This window comes from Gobius niger (assembly GCF_951799975.1).
Source record: "Gobius niger genome assembly, chromosome: 18".
Classification (NCBI taxonomy): domain Eukaryota; kingdom Metazoa; phylum Chordata; class Actinopteri; order Gobiiformes; family Gobiidae; genus Gobius; species Gobius niger.
This window is the reverse complement of record NC_136869.1, coordinates 16,933,997-16,951,963: the sequence shown is the minus strand read 5'-3', so window position 1 is coordinate 16,951,963 and position 17,967 is coordinate 16,933,997. Positions and strand designations below refer to the sequence as shown.

General features: G+C 43.9%; 3 protein-coding genes across 4 annotated transcripts; 2 read left to right on the top strand and 1 right to left on the bottom strand.

Annotated features, from left to right (window-relative positions):
• Positions 1–74: 74 nt before the first annotated feature.
• Positions 75–5,753, bottom strand: atp6v1ab (ATPase H+ transporting V1 subunit Ab). Its single transcript, XM_079575748.1, has 15 exons — positions 5,616–5,753; positions 4,024–4,124; positions 3,802–3,930; positions 3,462–3,676; positions 3,235–3,372; positions 3,012–3,163; positions 2,762–2,924; positions 2,430–2,538; positions 2,217–2,339; positions 1,761–1,875; positions 1,598–1,661; positions 1,313–1,516; positions 1,133–1,227; positions 853–1,024; positions 75–227 (listed from the first exon to the last, which is right to left on the bottom strand). Exons 2-15 carry the CDS (start codon positions 4,103–4,105, stop codon positions 135–137), a joined length of 1,854 nt encoding a protein of 617 aa, XP_079431874.1. The 5' UTR covers positions 4,106–4,124; positions 5,616–5,753; the 3' UTR covers positions 75–134.
• A 370-nt stretch (positions 5,754–6,123) lies between these two features.
• naa50 (N-alpha-acetyltransferase 50, NatE catalytic subunit) lies at positions 6,124–9,305 on the top strand. Of its 2 annotated transcripts, none has more exons than XM_079576462.1 (5): positions 6,124–6,342; positions 7,386–7,519; positions 7,603–7,722; positions 7,802–7,868; positions 7,943–9,305. In XM_079576462.1, exons 1-5 carry the CDS (start codon positions 6,335–6,337, stop codon positions 8,118–8,120), a joined length of 507 nt encoding a protein of 168 aa, XP_079432588.1. In that variant the 5' UTR covers positions 6,124–6,334; the 3' UTR covers positions 8,121–9,305. The 2 variants fall into 2 exon arrangements, with proteins under 2 accessions (XP_079432588.1, XP_079432587.1); XM_079576461.1 differs by having other exon boundaries at positions 6,125–6,342; positions 7,383–7,519.
• Positions 9,306–9,433: 128 nt separating this feature from the next.
• On the top strand, positions 9,434–17,794 carry usf3 (upstream transcription factor family member 3). The gene is made up of 7 exons (XM_079576361.1): positions 9,434–9,547; positions 9,900–10,020; positions 10,143–10,174; positions 10,269–10,351; positions 10,428–10,524; positions 10,595–15,123; positions 15,763–17,794. Exons 2-7 carry the CDS (start codon positions 9,977–9,979, stop codon positions 17,503–17,505), a joined length of 6,528 nt encoding a protein of 2,175 aa, XP_079432487.1. The 5' UTR covers positions 9,434–9,547; positions 9,900–9,976; the 3' UTR covers positions 17,506–17,794.
• Positions 17,795–17,967: the final 173 nt, after the last annotated feature.

The following is a 17,967-nucleotide window of genomic DNA, read 5'->3' as shown; positions in this document are numbered from 1 at the left end:
CCCTCCACATGAAACTGCACGCACACGGTCGACCACAAGAGCGAGGAGGAGGAGGAGGGAGGGGCACGTGGGGGTTTGTCGGGGGATACAGCGAGGTGGAATGTGATTCTGCAGTGAAGATGAAGGTGTCGAGTTTACTCCTCCAAAGTGCGGAAGCCGTTCTGCATGTCCTCCAGCAGCTGAGAGTACTCCGCCTTGATCTTGGCCTCGCCATCCTTCACTGGGTCCTGGGGGGGAGGGGGCACACGGGGTCAAAACAATTCCACCAAATAAAATACACTGAGTCTGCAATCCACGTGAACAACAACGCTTTGGGAATGGTTGCAATACAATAACAGGAATATCAAGCTGCAACATCTGTGTGGCACAAAACCCATCACTACTTCATAAAATAATCAGGAAAATCCCTGCATTAAGAATGGTCTTGAACTATGGACAAACCCCTAGTACTTGCAAGCAGCATTTTTGTAGGCAATTAGTCCACAGCACACTCGCAGAATATGTGCTGCCTCAGCTTGGATTGAACCCAGATTCCTTCTTGCTGGACATGATGAAGGCTATCCCCTCATCACACTCATGGGGTCTTTTACTAATCGTTTGCTCATGTACAAAACGAGAAGCACACGCTAAGGTGGCAAGGCAGCAGTGTCATTTACACATTTTTAACTTCCTCAGCTTCCTCTCATTTAGATTTGGGCCATAAAACTTTAATACAGGCAATGTCAAAAGGTACATTTGGTGCAACATGCCCACCAGCTTGCATTCACTACTTAGCGCTTGTCTTGATAAATGCCCCCCCCCTCAGTGTGTAAGCTGTAAAATGGCGCCAGCCTCTGTGGATAAAATAAATACCTTAAACTTCATGGAGCTGATTCGGTAAAGGATTTCTCCCATGTGCTCTTTGATCATGGCCCAGGTGATCTTGTTGTCGCTCTGAGCAGTAGTTTCCACAGCGTGCCGTGCCATGTCGTAGAAGGCAATCATGTTGGACAGGATGCCCACCGTTTTATAGAAGGGACAAAACCTGAGAAAATGCAATTGGGAATCATTTTAAAACAAACAAAATGGCTCTATATAGGAGTTTCAATAACAGTGTTAAAATAGCAGGTAATAGTATTGAAATACAACAGACCTGTCATAGGGAGTGTAACCATTCTGCTGCAAGAAATCATCTTTGATAAGTTTGGCCACTTCCAGGGTGATCTTATCTGTTTCTGCCAGTGATGCCTGTTAAATGACAAAAAACAAAACAAACAACGTTAAGCTATTGTAACGTTTTGAGCTAAATTAGAGCTAAAATCAGTATTCATACCTTTCCTACGAGCTGAACAATCTCAGCCAGGTCCTCTTCTTCCTGCAAGATCTCCTTTGCCTTTGTGCGAAGAGGAACGAATTCTGGGAAATGTTTGTCATAGTATTCATCTAGTGCCCGTGTGTACTTGCTGTAGCTAATGAGCCAGTTCACGGATGGGAAGTGTTTCCTCTGAGCTAGCTTCTTATCCAAACCCCAGAACACCTTGGAAAAGTGAAAAGAGTCAAGTTAAAAGACAAATATTTCTCAGGATATTAGAAATAGTGATTATTGTATGGTATTTACCTGAACAATACCTAGTGTGGCCGAGGTAACAGGGTCAGAGAAGTCACCACCAGGGGGCGATACACTGTGAAAATGCACACAGATGTTTTACTATAATACCTCCTGTTAACTCAACACACAATGTATCAATAGCGCCATCTGGTGGAAAACAATCTATACTCACGCTCCAACAATGCTGACACTGCCCTCTCTCTCAGGGTTACCCAGACACTTGACTCTTCCAGCTCGCTCATAGAAGGAGGCCAGACGGGCTCCCAGGTAAGCAGGGTAACCACTATCTGAGGGCACACAAATGAAAAGAAATACATTATCAAAAATCAGCTGCTCTGTTTTTATACGTTACTCTCAATGGGTTAAAAGGACAACGGGAAACTAGTTGGTTTCAATTTCGGGCAGTGGTTCTCACCCTGTGGCACTTGAGCTTCACTTTATCTATTTTGATCATAGATTTTTCCAATTATGCTTTAGTAATGCACAGTTTACATCCAGTTTAGACACAACTTGTCCTAGTTTGATCTTGATCTAGGTTTGGTGGTTCTTGAATGGTCAAATATTTAACAAGAGGTACTTGGTGATAAAAATGTGTGAGAACGGCTGCTCAAAGGGACTCAAAACTCACCGGCAGGCATTTCAGCCAAACGACCAGAAATCTCCCTGAGGGCCTCGGCCCAACGGGAGGTGGAGTCAGCCATCATGCTCACGTTGTATCCCATGTCTCGGAAGTACTCAGAAAGGGTGATTCCTGCAAGTGTAATAATGCATGCATTTATCCATGAATCATAGGTTATACATTTCTTATTACTAAGTTAGTTTTCATTGATACATTCATTACCTGTGTAGATAGAAGCTTCTCTGGCAGCCACAGGCATGTTAGAGGTATTGGCAACCAGCGCTGTTCTCTTCATGATGCTTTCGGTCTTCCCATCTACTTCCATGGTCAACTATTGTTAAAAGGTAACACATGTGATTTGAGTGTCATATTCAATTCAAAGTACTGGCATGGACTGGGGAAGATAAATACGACATAAAGACATTTGGTTTGGTTTTGTGGGGCATGCATAGGTCAGGTATCATTCACCAGAAGTGATACCGAGCCCACTCAAATGCAATATTAAGAGTTCACGTTTTTAAGGTAATGTTTTTATCATTCAAGGGGTGTTTTACCTCAGGGAAGTCTCGTAGTACTTCAGACATCTCATTGCCACGCTCTCCACATCCTACATAGACGATGACATCGCTGTTGGAGTACTTTGACAACGACTGGGAGATGACAGTTTTACCACAGCCAAAGGCTCCTGGAATAGCTGTAGTTCCACCTTGTACACATCTACACCAAACACAACACATACAAAATATTGACTGAAGCATGCAGGTGTCAAAATAGTTAGCAAATGTCTATAATGTTTGTTCTTACGGGAAAAGAGCATCGAGCACCCTCTGTCCAGTCAGCAGGGGATGATTGGCCGGCTGTTTCTCTGTGACTGGGCGCACTTGTCTGACAGGCCACACTTGAACCATGGTGAACTTTTCCTTCACCCCCTCAAACTCAAGCTCCATGACCACATCCTGGCAAAGACATGCATTCTTAACAACTAAAGTTGCAAGAACTAATTTAAATCAAAGGGAGGCATACTTACGCTGACATCGTAATTTCCAGCAGGTGCCACATAGGTTACAGTGCCTCTGTTTTTAGGTGGAAGCATGATCTTGTGCTTGATGAGGGAGTTCTCATAAACAACACCATAGATGTCCCCTCCCGTGATGTGACTGCCAACCTAAGAAAATTACGAGCAAGTGGTAAGAATTACAGGTATCTATACTATATTATTACTGAGGCTTTTATAGAAAAGGACAATAAACAAACCCTCAAACTTTTACTGGGAGAAAACTCCCATTTTGTATCTCGGTTGAGGGCCCCAATGTTAACACCTCTGGGGATGTAGATGCTTTGTGTGAGGTCATTAATATCCTTCAGCGGCCGCTGGATACCGTCAAAGATGGAACCCATGATTCCTGGACCAAGCTCAACAGACAGGGGCTTCCCCGTTCGTAAAACAGGGTCTCCCACCGAAACACCAGCTGAGAAAAAGCTCAGGAAAATATTTCAATAGACCCTACATTTCTTCAAACTTATATATTCTATTACACTCAAGTATATTATACTCCAGAGAAGGTAGCACTAACAACAATAACTGAAAGGATACAGGTCTCCTCATAGACCTGAATGGTGGCCATATCACCCTCCAGCCTGATGATCTCTCCCACCAGCTCACTGTGTCCCACACGAACCAGTTCATACATAGCTGCTCCTGCCATGGCAGTTGCCGTCACCACTGTGGCAATACAAAAATAAATAAATAAGTAACATGAATTTACCCTTACTATTATTATAGAATATCATGGGGACAGTCATGAATATTCCAAACCTGGCCCAGAGACTCCATGGACGTATCCAAACTCGCTTTCCCGCTCCGCATCCCTGATTTTTGGTAGCTGGGATATGTTCATCTTGACCGACGTAGTGTGACTAAGCAAAAATACAAAAAAACAAAACAAAAAACAATTAATTAAAAGTCAAAGTATTTGAAGTAAGACATGTTTATTAGACACATCACCAACAACATAATCATGATCATTCTTTTGGTGATGCTCAGCATATTTTTATTATGAAAATATACAACTTAACTAACTATGTCTTGAGGCTGACAGAAAGTATAAGGAAATTAAGTAATATCCAAGTTTGCATCACCACCTGACTGTAATGAATGCTCCCATTTTGACTTACTTAAATTATCTTTCTAAATAAACAAACTACATAAATAAAACCATTTGATAGCAACAACTGCGGTTGTGTACGGCTATTAATGAGTTGTTACTTCAGTATAGTAATAAGTACACATGAGTGCCCTTATTTTGTCCTTCTCCACTGATGCTGAGATCTTCCTGTTCAGTTGCTAAGCTATCTAGAAAAGAGCTCCTCCAATGGGCAAATACAGGAACTACAACCAGAATGAACACGAAGAATTTGTCTTATTGTTTATTTGACAATTTATTTGATATGTTCATTTATATAAATACACCTTTGAGGAAGCATTGCTCCACCTAAAGATCACTCACTATAAAGAAATACCATCAAATAGGCAGTGTGCTGCAAAGTGTGGAGATAAAGTGATAAAATCATTTCTATTGTAACCAAAGCCCAATGAATCCACTTTAATTCACGGCACTTTAGATCCAAGTTTCATATGGTAAACTTCCAATTGAATAAGTTTTCTATATCCTTTGACAGAACAGACAGACAGGGAGCCATGACACTTGATCATATGATCCTGGCACATGACCACTCTCAGTCCCTGAGACTCTGGGGAAGTGGAAAATCATCATAACGCAAATCTGGGAAGTACAGATGGAAGCACCAAAATGTGTAAAGCACAGAAAAACAGTTGAATAAATTGTGGCTAGGTGTTTCTTTGTACTGTGCAACCAGGCTCGTCACTGTTATATTTAACATGTAACTGCGAGATGACCACAAAGATCAACATAACACACAGGTGATAATTATTCACAGACATTTTGCTGGTCTACAATAGTAATAGCGATGCATAAGCGACACTGTAAAAAGTACTGAGCAAATTACATAAATGCAAAGGATATAGAGATAGAGAAGGATCTGCAGCGTGTAGGAAACTACCTAACCTGGGATCTGTCAGACTGTGTCAGTACAGGAGGTTCCTGTGAGCCTAATGTTTGTTTTACTTGACACAGACCTATCAATAACCACACACCCAGCAGCCCAATTCAGGGAGGGTCTTTGTGTTTTTCTGGCAAAAACCTGTATGTGAGTGTATCTGTGATGCTCATGAAAACGATAGCAAGGCAGATGCCACGGCCTGGCAAGCTAAGCTCGCTGTTCCGTTTTGGTGCAAACCCAAAACGGTGGAATTGTTGTCCCATGATTTCCGATGTTGCTAGAAAAAGAATAACTAAAACAATTACAGAGAATAGAGTGTATGCTTACCTTCTGGTTGTGCTGTCGTGGTTTACTGCCTACAGTCGAACAGAAACGGAGCTGCTGCGATGCGTGACAGCAGGCTGTGGTCAGCTGACTTCATTCAGAGGAGGCAGAGCTCTGATGCGGCCAAGGCAACTGCCGCCATTTTGGATCTGGGATCAGCTCGTGCAAGTGTGTTAGTGGTACATTTAGCTCACGCTGGATTTTAATTAAACCGCAATTTACAATTTAATCATACTATATACTGCACTAGCACACAAATGCGCATATGCAAAAAACATCCGCGGTTTGCACTAGGTGATACTTTTTTTTACTTGAGCCAAAATGGCAGAATTACATGTTCCCTTACAGGTTCCCTTAGTTTGGAAGGGCGACGTTGATAAGACCACAGAGAATTTGAAACACAAATTATCATACAATTATATTTACGTTTTTTGATTCCATGGAGAAAAAAAATATTGTAAACCAATATTATAATTGTATCACCTTTGACCACTTTCAGCGCTGCAGCGGCGTGCGCATGCGTACGGGGTCAGGGTTGACAGAGTAGTGGGGTGGTGGACGAGAGCGGCTCCTTTAGCTAACCGCAACCATCCTAACTAGCTACATGTGGAGGCTAAAACGGCAGATATCCTCAACCCCAACTTTGGCAAAATTCTTTAGTTTTACTCCAAACAACGTAAACCCCCCGTCCTACCCAAAATAAGGGAGTGTCCGTGTTTACAATGAAAGGGTGAGTATATACCTTCGAGTCACGAATAAGTAGCTTACAGCGAGCAAAGTTTTTCTTGTGTGTCTTTACATAGGCAGGCGGGGAAGGAGACGATTAGCTTGGTACTTTTATAATGTCTTTATGTTTTTGAGTAAGAACAGGAGTACTAGCTCTTAAATGTCACACTGTGTGCTCTTAAGTGCATTGCTGTTGTCACTCTCACGTTGTGTTCTTCACTCGTGTTGTTTGGAGCTAAGCTAACTTGCTAACTAGTGTCTGAGAGCTGAGTCAGTAACATTCTGTGCTGTGAATAGGTAAACTCTGAAACTAACACAAGTTAAACTAGAATAAGTAAAATGTTTAACGACCACTCATCATTTTCTATAGTAGATATGTGAAACATGTATATCAATATCATGCATTGAGTGAAACCTGATATGTCAAAGTTGAAATTACTGGCATGTCTGTTATTAGGGTGTTCATTTTCAGGTATAAATATTCACAGGAGGTAAATTGAGTGTCACTGATTCAAAATCACTCTTGACCAACAATTATTTTTTATTATATATTACTGTAACAATAAATATTAGGCTGCTATTGTTTTGACTGCTCCAAATGATCTCAATTGTTAGACAAGGCATTCACACCACACAGTATCTTTGTCCTGGCAGCTTTATTCCAGTTTATGGAATAAGTATTTTCAAAAATTATGGAAATTTTGATGTTGAAAAATAAATAACTTATTGATCCAGCGGCTGTAAAGGTGCTGGTTTACCTGGCGCCTTTTCTTTCATAACAGTGGCCTATGTGATGCCCCAGGACGAATAGTTTTCACTGGTGATGGTCCAGAAAACCTACAAAACAATTGACCCTGGAGTGTTGTAGAAGCCACCACAATTGAAAGAAAAGGCTTCATGCTAACCACCCATACAGCCATTTGGTCACAAAAAGCTAGATTTTTCACAAAGATCAAGTTTTATTCTCAGAAAAAGTTCCATAATCAACCTTTAAATGTACAGTGGGTGTTTGTCAGCTATTTGACCGTTTTGCTCTTGTTCCAGTAGCCGGATCGAGTTGGGGGATGTAACGCCCCATAATATTAAACAACTGAAACGCCTGAATCAAGTAATCTTCCCCGTCAGCTACAACGACAAGTTTTACAAGGATGTGTTGGAAGTTGGGGAGCTTGCAAAGCTTGGTAAGAGTCAAAACTGTTATCACCAAGTTTTAACTTTATAAAGTTGTTTGTGTATAATACTCTTCTTGCACGATCTCTTGTAGCATACTTTAATGATATAGCAGTGGGAGCCGTGTGCTGTCGAGTTGACCATTCTCAAAATCAGAAGAGACTGTACATCATGACTCTTGGATGTCTAGCCCCCTACAGAAGACTTGGAATTGGTAAGAACTATATTTAAGAATAATTGCCAGTATGTAATGATGGGTTTGGCTTTTATTTCGTTTTACGTATTTTCTCAAGGCACTAAAATGCTGAATCATGTGTTAAACATCTGTGAGAAGGATGGCACCTTTGACAACATTTACCTGTGAGTATTTATTTTCTTGTTGCAATTTAAAACTGTTTCTAATCTTTCACTAACCTCTTTTGGTTTTGGTTCAGTCATGTGCAGATCAGCAATGAGTCAGCCATCGACTTTTACCAGAAGTTCGGCTTTGAGATCATTGAAACAAAGAAAAATTACTACAAGAGGATAGAGCCTGCAGATGCCCATGTGCTGCAGAAGAGTTTGCGTAGTCCCTGTGCACCTCCCAGCGGAGAGCTTCAGAAGGCAGAGTAGAGGCATGGTTTTTGAAGAGCACACATGTGCCCGCCTCCACAGAAACAGAACTGTGATAAATGCCCCAGGATTGACACATTAACACTTTCTTAAATGGACGCTAAAAAGAGGCATCAGATTTACTATTAAAAAATATCTGTTCTTGTTTTGCAAAAGGGTCCCCTTCAGTTTGCATATTTGCTTTTGTTCTTCAAACTCAATCAAAAATTTGTGGAAAAAAAAGAAGAAAAACCCTCAAAGTTCCATTTGGTTTGCCAACAAAAGACAGCTTTTACGTGATTGGAGGGAGTGGTACAATGGTTGCAAATCTAACAGTTGTGTTTGAGTTGTTTTAATGTGACTATAGCATTGATGGGGACATATCTATAATGTTGAGCCGGCGAAGACCACTGCTTAAAAGCAGCAGCAGTGTTTGAATGGCCATTGCTCAGACGCAGACTCTCTGGGTCGACTTGGAGGGATTTGTTGAGTTGAATGACCAAATGGTCACAGCTCAGCCGTCACCTGCACCCTGGGATTCATGGATTATGAGTCGAACCAGGTTGGTGATATTGCGATAAGAAATGAATATATAAACATCTGCCTTCAGCACTTGCCTTTGAGAGGCTAAACGGTTGAGTGGTGTTGGAACAATGCAGCCAACTTTATAGTTTTCCTAACTTCAGTCTTTTGATTCCCCAAACAGCTGTTATTTTTACTCGGCAGTGGCAATGGTTCAGAGGTTCTCCTGGTAAAAAAAACGACAAACTTACATTGTTTAAGTAAGTTTACCATTTTTATTGAATGTTTTTAATTGTAATTCAGACATTAAAGGGTGTTTTTTGAATTACAATTGATTGGCTTATTAAGGTTTGATTGTGCAGTGGGCATTATTGGGTTAAGTGTTGGGTAAAACACGCTGCCTTTGGCACAAAATGTAGCCAGTTTGAGTTTAACACGCACCTGAAAGTTCCATAGTACAATACAGACTTTTGTTTAAGATCTTGCTTCAATCTCTGGAGTAGTGCACTGCCCAGAGGAAACTCTGACCCTCTGCATGCAAGGAGAGATGTGCCCTCTCCATTGTAGTTAAGCATGATTTTCTTTTCTTTGAAGAATTTTATCTTTTCTGAAGCTCTATATTGTAAACTTTTTAACGTCTAAATAAAGGAATTACTATTTGCAGTAAACATCCAGAAATGGTAATGACTGTGTGTAAATGCCATTATTTGTGCCTTGTAAGATGGGAGCCTCTAATTGGCTGCTGCCTCCGCTCTGTGGATTACCATTGGTCGGCTGTTGCTGAGCCCGCCCACTCACGCACTAGGTTAGATGTACGCAGATTGTTTGGAAGATGAGTTGAGAGCTGGAGCTCGTCTGTTAGCAGCTGGCCTGTAATTTCTAAGTCATTGCTGCTGCCTGCACTCACCAACATGTACAGATTACAGGTAAGTGAAAGCGACATTCTGGTAACCCAACCAACGGAAAGGTAAATCATATAAATGTTGCCTTACCCGCAGCGCTAGGCTAAGCTAGCATGGAGCTAATCATAAAGGAGTTTGTAATGCTGGAGGATGCAGGTTTTCAGGATCCTATGTTTGTTGGGATGACGATGATGAATAGTATGATGATGCAAACACCTGTCTACTGTACAATACCGTCGTTAAGCTTAAATGAATAGGGTCTTGCATATAGTGGATCTAGCATTAAGGTAACGTTAATGCTCGGGTTGTGTGATGGTCACTAACAGCTAGGTATGATGCGAGTCTTTTTGGGTTTACCGAACATTTCTATTTCCAGGACGTGTCGAATATTTCGGAGTCCACTTGGTGAGATGCTGATGGGTGTGTGATGCTAGAGGCAGCTGTTGTTGCAGAATGCCAGAGATGACTGAAACTCAAACACCTGGGCGAAAACCTAAGTAAGTAACGAGGACTGACGTATCCAGCATGTAGCCTATATTTTGCCTATATATCAAATGCGGCATTGGCATTTATAATAGTTTAAATAATGTGTAGTAATAAGAAAATGTAATGTTTCTAGGAAAAAGAAAAACAAAGAATCCCACAATGCAGGTTGGTTTTATGTACAATAAATTGTTATTCTCATCCTTGTTGTTTTGCTGTTTTTGCTCTGATCTCTGTATATGCTATGTGTTTTTTTTTAAAGTTGAGAGACACAGAAAAGAGAAAATTAATGCTGGAATCACCCTTATCGGAAATCTTCTGCCGTGTTCACAAGCTCTCAAACAAGTAAGGAAAATGGCTGGGCATGGTCTATGATGAGCGGTTCATGTGCTTGTGTTAACATGTTGTTTGTGGTCCATAGAGTAAAATCATGATTTTGGACCAGGCTTTTCGATACATCACAGAGTTAAAGAAACAAAATGATACAATGCTTCTGGAAGGAGGAGATAAAACTCAAGGTATGTTAAACGTATATTTTTGGCTTGGCTGCTGAAGACTTGTATAATCATTCTGTATCTGTCATTGCAGCGGAGGAAATCCGTCGTTTACGGTGTCAGTTGGAGGAGATGAGAAAGGAGAGTGCCCACTACATGGAGCTCCTCAAAGCCCATGACATTTTAGAGGATCCCTCTATTCACTGGAAAGGCAAACAACGCTGTGCCAAGACTGCAAATGTGACCCAGACGTCTCAAATACAAAAGGGCATAATTGTGTATTCCAGTGGCAAGGACCTAAGCCCAGGGACGCAACCTTCTGAAACACTCGTACTTCAGCAGCCATCTGAGGTCAGTGCCCGGTTAAGCGTCAACGGAGCTTTGCTTCAAGTCAATACATCGTCCTCAACACCATCACTGGTTCCTGGCTCAGTTCTTACCACCCCACAGTCCACTCCAGCAGTTAGAGTCATAGATCAGTGTGTGGTTGAGAACCCAACTGTGGCTCCAAGTCTCCCGCCCGCTGTGTCTTATATTACACTCCAAATTCCTGCAGTCACCACAGCTTTACCACCACAACCAGTGCCTGTTACCCCTGTCCAGACACTGACTGTACCGACCACCTCAGCGTCCCCTTTACCAAGTGAAAGTGCCGCAGTCCCAGTATGTAGTCTGACCTCACTTAACCATATTATCACCCCACCCAGACCAACTGTATCAGGCGCTCTCCCTTTGGCTTCTCTAGACACTTCCACAAGGACTGTAACTTATACTGCTGTTGCTCAGAGCCAGCCCCCCTTAAGGGCACAAGTAGCAGGTAGCACTCAGACCACCTGGACCACCTTACAGATGGCCGGGAACACAGTGCAGCCTGTGTGCCAGAATCTACCCACTCCCGACGACAGCACTGCCACTCAGAGTGTTCAGAGGGTTAATGTGTGTCAACCAATTCAAGTACAAATGCAGCCTGCTGTACCGGTACCACAAACGCCTATTATAAGCCCTATTCAGTCACAGCTACGAACAACCATTCTTGGCCCTTCAAATTCCTCTGCTGTTCTCGGTCCATCAGCCATCATGGCCCAACCTGCTGTGGTGTCACAGCCACAGTCTGCCGTCCTCCAGCCAGCCCCCCTAGTTACACATCCTCCTCTGGTTCCCCAACCCCAATCAACAGTGCTACCTCTTCTCCAGACTATGCAGGTGCTGCAAGTCAAAACAACCAATCCAACAGCACCAGGTGTGACGGCAGCACAGAGCACAAACAACCCAAGTGTGGTCATCCTGCAGCAGGCCAACACTTGTCCTGCTCAGTCAATTGTGAGAGAGGAAATTAGCAATCAGACTCCATGTCAACATATAGTGATAATTCAAGCGCCCAAACAGTCTGCACCTGCATCACAAAATCCTCCAGTCACTGTTGTTCCTGCTGCTCTACCCCCTGTCCCTTCTGTGTCTACGAGTACGAGCATGCCCTGTACATCTGCACCCTCTGTCTCGTCACCACAGACTGTTGGAGGGAAGCAACTAGTGCACATTCTTCCTCGACCTGTTCAGCCTCAACACAGTAAATGTCAACCTGTCAGTCCGCCATCAACATCAGCTGCTGTGACCCCACAGACAATCACCGTGAATGGCCAAGTATTTGCTCTGCAGCCTGTAAAGACTACAGAAAACTTGATTTCAAACGGAGGGCAAACTACACTGCAGCTTGTCCAACCCACCACCACAGAGGAGCCGACCACTAATGTCGCCCTCAACAGTTTAGGGGCTCTCAGTAGTCTTAACCAGAGCATCACACAGGGCATCCCCCTTGCTATTTCAAATCAGAACAGCCTCTCATTACCATCAACTATCCCGCAGCAGCCTCCCAATGTCACGGCCGTGTCTGAAAGTACAGTAGCTTTACCTGTCCAGGTACCTTGCCTGAAACCGATTAAGCCAGCATTAGTCGTTAATCCCCCAAAGACCCCTGGCAGAAAACCTCCCACATCTATACCTGCCAAAAAAACAAGAGTGAAGAGGATTAAATTGGTTAAGAGCAAAGAACTGAAGCCAAAGCAGCCGGCGGTCATTTTGGCTAAGACGACAGCTGTCACAAGTGTTACTCAAACCACATCAAATGTTTTGAAAAATTCAGCAGCCGAAATCATACCAAGTAGTTCATCAGTTGCAACAACTACAGTTTGCAGTCAGTCTATTAGTCAATCAGTAAGTGTTACAAATGTACAAAGCACAGATCAAATAAATGTGTCCTGTGCACCAGATGGAAATGCTGTGTCTAGTCAAACTAGTTTTCCAAGTATTGGTTCTTCCACAACCACTAAAACTAATAATAACTTCTTAAGTATGCCTAACACATCTGAAACAACAGCGGTTTCAGACATTACTTCAAGGCTATTAGAAACAACTAAGGAGTCCGAAAACATCTTATGTGCAGCTAAAGTCTCAGTTTCCGAAGTTAAGCTGCAAAAAGAAAGTAGTATAATACAAAAAAACACATCACAACCAGTAGTTTCTGAAACTAAATCATCTTGTGGCATAGAGACACAACTCCAAACTAGCTCTACCAATAGTACGTTACCTGTGGCAGCATCATTAAAGAAAACAGTTCGGTCGTCTCCAGTGTGTCACCCACAAGGGTCCCATATTCAAGAAACTCCCCCCTGCTCTACACCAAGGTCCACCACAACCCCTTCTGTGTGCACAACCAACTCTGTGTTGTCACCCTTTTTAAGTGAGCCAATCTCAACAACTGTAACCAGTTTAGGAGCAAAGACAGTACTCGGAGATGTTGTCCCATTGCAAAAGACAAATATGAACTCTTTGTGTCAGCCCTGTGAAACCCCATCTCAGGGAGGACAAAGTGAAGCCTTAGAGGAAAAACAAAACAAAACCCTGGAGCAGATAAATCCTGTGACGGATAACTCAATCACCTCGAAAAAAGACTTTGCACTTAATCAACAGATTTATACCAACTTAGACGATCAAACTTCTGAGACATCTTTGTCAATGAGCAGTCAGACTGAGTCCCATATGTCCACAGTGACGGGAGGTCGTGGGTTTTCAGTGGCATCAATGCTTCCTCAGGGTCAGAGCATGAGTGCTGCATCTGGCTCCTTTAGCTCCTTTATATTAACATCAGAACAGGCAGAGATGCTGGCCTTAGCTATGTTGGAGCAGGACAGTCCTGACAGGAAAACTGGAGGTTGTACTGGGAACAAAACTGCCTTATCAAACCCAAGCACCGGGACATGGGAGCCGACCAAACCTCCAGTGTCTACAGCTAAAGATTGTGTTTCTGCTGGACAGCAAGGAAAATTTCATAAAACTATGGATACATTAAAGACGGCTATACCTCCTGTCAGAGGACAGATGAGTGAGGCGAATCTCAGTGGTCAAACTATAAGTAGACATCCTCATAATATTTCTTACTCCCATTCTCAGTCTGCCCCACAACCACAGAACACCTCTCAGAGTAGCACCGTGGCCAGCCTCAGTGTGAACAACTTGATCCGGACAAGCAGCAGTCAACAGCACCCTTACTCTGGCTCTCCCATTATGACGGGACAAACATCTGTGCCCTCTCCTGTTTGCACCACAGCTCACATTTCACAGACATCAAATAATGCCCTTTCACCTTGCTCGGCTTCTTCCCAGCATGAGTACACTCCCCTGAAGAACGCATTATTAAGATCTACGTCTGGACATAACATGGGTGAGAGACACATGGGCGAGAGACAAGTCAAAATGATCCCAAAGAGACAAGCGCAGGAGGAGGCTATTGTAAACTCTGGAAAAAGAGCCAAACCTTGTCCACCATCGGGAAACGCTGTGACCCAGATGGAGGTGAAAGGACCAGACCACTCTCAGTTGATTGGGGTTCAATTACCTCCAATATCTTCAGCTGTGATGACCAGGATGAGTAATAGCAGCGCAGGCCCCTTATTCTCTTCAAACTCTTTTGTGAGCCCAGTTGTTCGGCCATCAGAGACTCACTGCCCCCTTCCAGGTCCCACTGAGCAGATCCAACCAGGGGTCCTCCATCTGCCGCAGGGTCATCTCCAACATGCCACACCACAAACTGGACCAAATCTGGGAGGAAACCCTTATATGAAGCAGCAGCACGAGCAACAGAGACAACACCTCTATCATTTGCAGCAGCACTTGACCCAGACTGACCCTGCACAGCGCCACTCACTGCACCAGAGGGCTCTTCAGCAGCAGGAGCAGCAGCAGCAGCAGCAGCAGCAGCATGCGCAGAAGAAGAGAGGGCTTATGAGAGGAAGCCAGACTACTTCACCGGTGGCTCTGCAACAGAAGCAACAGGTCCCACAACATCAGCAACAGTCACATACACCGTCCCAACAGTCACACCCACCCACCCAACAGCAACACCCACAGCCGTCCCATCCACAACAGGCCCAGAACCAGCCGCACCCACAACAGCTGCAGAGCTCCCACTCTAGACACCAACAACACCTCCAGCAGCAGCTCCATCAACAGCAGCAACAGCAACAACAACAGCAGCAACAACAGCAGCACTTCAGACACCAAGACAAGAGTTGTGAAGCTCCCAGACCCCACCACAGCAGCCACCTGACCCAACAGGACCACCACAAGGTCAGTATCACTGTTCTGTATTTAGCAAAACGGAAAAGCATTTATTTTATTACAGATATTTCTATGCGTCTCCAGCTCGTCTCCATGGAGATGTTGACTAAAGACATCCAAATCCATTGTTTTGATTACCCACAGCAAAAAAATAGCCTTTTTCTATGTTGAGCTGGTCATTTTGGAGCATGTTTTATATTGCTTTATTCTTTATTGGGATCCTCATTAGCTCGCACAAAGTGGTTGCTAGTCTTCCTGGGGTCCTGAGGTAATAATGCATATATAATATAATATAATATGATAATGATAATATAATTACAATTTACAAACACAGTAAAAAAAAATAATACATCAAATACGTAGATGTTACACATTTCATAAATCACACAACCATAGGAAGCACACTGAGCTAATTGTGCTTTTATTTTCGGCTTTTCGGTTTATTTTTAGTGTTTCTAATATTAAAAGGAAGCGAGAGCCAAGCGTTGACTTCTCTGTACAGAGCAGTTCTTTTCATAGAGTTCCTATTGGGTCTGGGAACAACATACCTAGTTTTATCTGTTTTTTGATGTTTCTGTTGGGGATTGTTGATGGTATTGATAAAATATGAACTAACAATTAACACATTTTTGTTTGCCTTGCTTTTAGCCCGGTCAGGACCATAATGCTATGCAAAGGATGATGAGTTCGAGAAACCTTGAGCAGACACTCATCTCGGCTCCCAGTAATCCTGTGTCCCGCTCGTCTGATCTGGCCTGCGCTCCTTCCCGACAGGAACGGCACAGAGTTTCTAACTACTCTGCAGAGGCACTTATCGGCAAAAGCTCCACAAGTGAACAACGCATGTCACTCCACCTTCAGCCTGGCCGCATAACTACACAGGAGCAGACGGACCTTCGAGGATATTTGGACACATCCAGAACAAAAGCCAACATCACACACAATCCACAGAACCGCATCCCTCCAGACCATTCTGGACCAACTGATGGTCAGCGAGTCTCTGAGTGCTCCTCATTCAAAGGCATGGGGCCACCACATTCGCTTGGTGGATTTGAGGTGCCAGTGTCTCGTGGGAATGAGATGACTGCTAAATCAGGGCCCCAGAGGAGCTTCAGGATGGGAGTGGGCCCTCAAGCAGATGGCAGAAACAGAGTTGCTTACAATGGCCCTCATTCTGCCTCACAAGTGCAGGTGGGTCCGGTACAGGAAAGTTGTCACCAGAGCTTTATGCAAAGTTTGCTCTCCCCTCACCTTCCTGAGCAGAGCAGCCATCAACAAGTGGTCCAGTGCTGCCCCCCAGTGTCTATGGAATACTGTGTGTCGAGAAGCTCTTCAGCAGAATTGCAGGCAAAGGCATCGAGCCCCAATGTCCCACAAAGTCAGAAGACTCCTGGTATGCGCCTGGGAGAGAGCAATAAGAGCCACATTCCTCAGGTGGGCAGTAACCTGCACGGAGTACGGACTGGTCTGCCCCATCCTCCCACTCCTAATAGCAGCTCTGAGGGAGGCCGGTCCTCTGCCCCCTCCAGACCCCCTCCAGCAGTGAGCCAGCACTCGCGCCACGTGTCCCGAGACGCACAGCCTGCTAAGCTCAGACCTGGTGACAGAACTCGCTCTGGTACTGTGAGACCCACAAACCCATTTGACTCGGAGGGACACCTCCCTCTGCCTTCGGGAGGAGGTGTGCTGCTTGGCCGGCCACAGTCCGGGGGAGATGCGCGCCGCAGCACTATTGTCCGCTTCATGCCGGACACCACTCAGGTTCCCAGTGACAACAACCTGGTTCCAGACCAACACCTGACACAGAACTTCGGGTTTCCATTTATTCCGGAAGGAGGGATGAATCCTCCTCCTCCTATCAACACAAACTCCTCTTTTATTCCCTCTGTTAGTCAGCCCAGTGCCTCACGTACGCCTTCTCTTCTCCCAGTGGAGACCCAAAATACTTTACCATCTTTCTATCCATCCTACTCCCCTGCAGCCCACCCCAGCCTCCCCAGTGACGTCACACTCCAGTATTTTCCAAACCAAATGTTTAGCAGCCCCAGCACTGACAAGAGCAGTGCACCTCCTCTCAACAACCGCTTTGGCTCCATCCTTTCCCCTCCTCGTCCCGTAGGCTTTGCTCAGGCCAGCTTCCCTTTGCTTCCGGACATGACTCCTATGCCTCCTATTGCCAACTCTTCAGGAATCACTCCACACATATCCAACTTTAGTCTAACATCCCTGTTCCCAGAGATGGCTACAGGTATGGCTCCCGACGGCTCAGCCATGCCCATGTCTCCCCTGCTGTCCCTGTCGAACACCTCTGCTGACTCTGGGAAACAGGGCAATCGACCCGCACATAACATCAGCCACATCCTGGGCCACGACGGCAGCTCGGCTGTTTGAGGGGACATTACTGAAATTAGGCTTTCTTTTTAAGTGTTCATGGATTTTCAAAGACACAAACCTGTTTCATTCATTGTATGATAGATTCCTAATTTATATCCGACTCAATTGATTTTATGGGTTGATAGCATCTGATCTGTGAAAACTATTTTGTGGTGATTCAACCATTGCTTAGCAAATCTTATTACAATCAAGAGGTATAGCTTTTTTGTAAGTTTAAATACATGTACAGTTATCAGTGTAATTTGCTAACTTATCTCACATCACTGTATAGAATCAAGTTTTTGCCAGTCTTTTGTAAATACAATTGTTTCATATCAAAATTGCTAGATCATGTATGTATTTGTAAATACAAATTGATTAAAGTTTATAATGAACAATTTTACATGGCCTTATATTTGTTACTTTTTGCTCCACTAGAGGTCGCTGGTATCCAGCAGTAGACAATTTGACTTAGTTACC

Coding starts and splice junctions, on each gene's coding strand:
- usf3 (XM_079576361.1), top strand. CDS start 9,977: ATGCCAGAGATGACTGAAACTCAAACACCTGGGCGAAAACCTAA. Junction 10,525..10,594: donor AGGAGGAGATAAAACTCAAG/GTATGTTAAACG, acceptor CTGTCATTGCAG/CGGAGGAAATCCGTCGTTTA. Junction 15,124..15,762: donor CCCAACAGGACCACCACAAG/GTCAGTATCACT, acceptor CCTTGCTTTTAG/CCCGGTCAGGACCATAATGC.
- atp6v1ab (XM_079575748.1), bottom strand. CDS start 4,105: ATGAACATATCCCAGCTACCAAAAATCAGGGATGCGGAGCGGGAAAGC. Junction 1,876..2,216: donor TTTGGCTGAAATGCCTGCCG/GTGAGTTTTGAG, acceptor GTGTGCCCTCAG/ATAGTGGTTACCCTGCTTAC. Junction 228..852: donor TCAGCTCCATGAAGTTTAAG/GTATTTATTTTA, acceptor CCTCCCCCCCAG/GACCCAGTGAAGGATGGCGA.
- naa50 (XM_079576461.1), top strand. Junction 7,723..7,801: donor CTACAGAAGACTTGGAATTG/GTAAGAACTATA, acceptor TATTTTCTCAAG/GCACTAAAATGCTGAATCAT. Junction 7,869..7,942: donor ACCTTTGACAACATTTACCT/GTGAGTATTTAT, acceptor GTTTTGGTTCAG/TCATGTGCAGATCAGCAATG.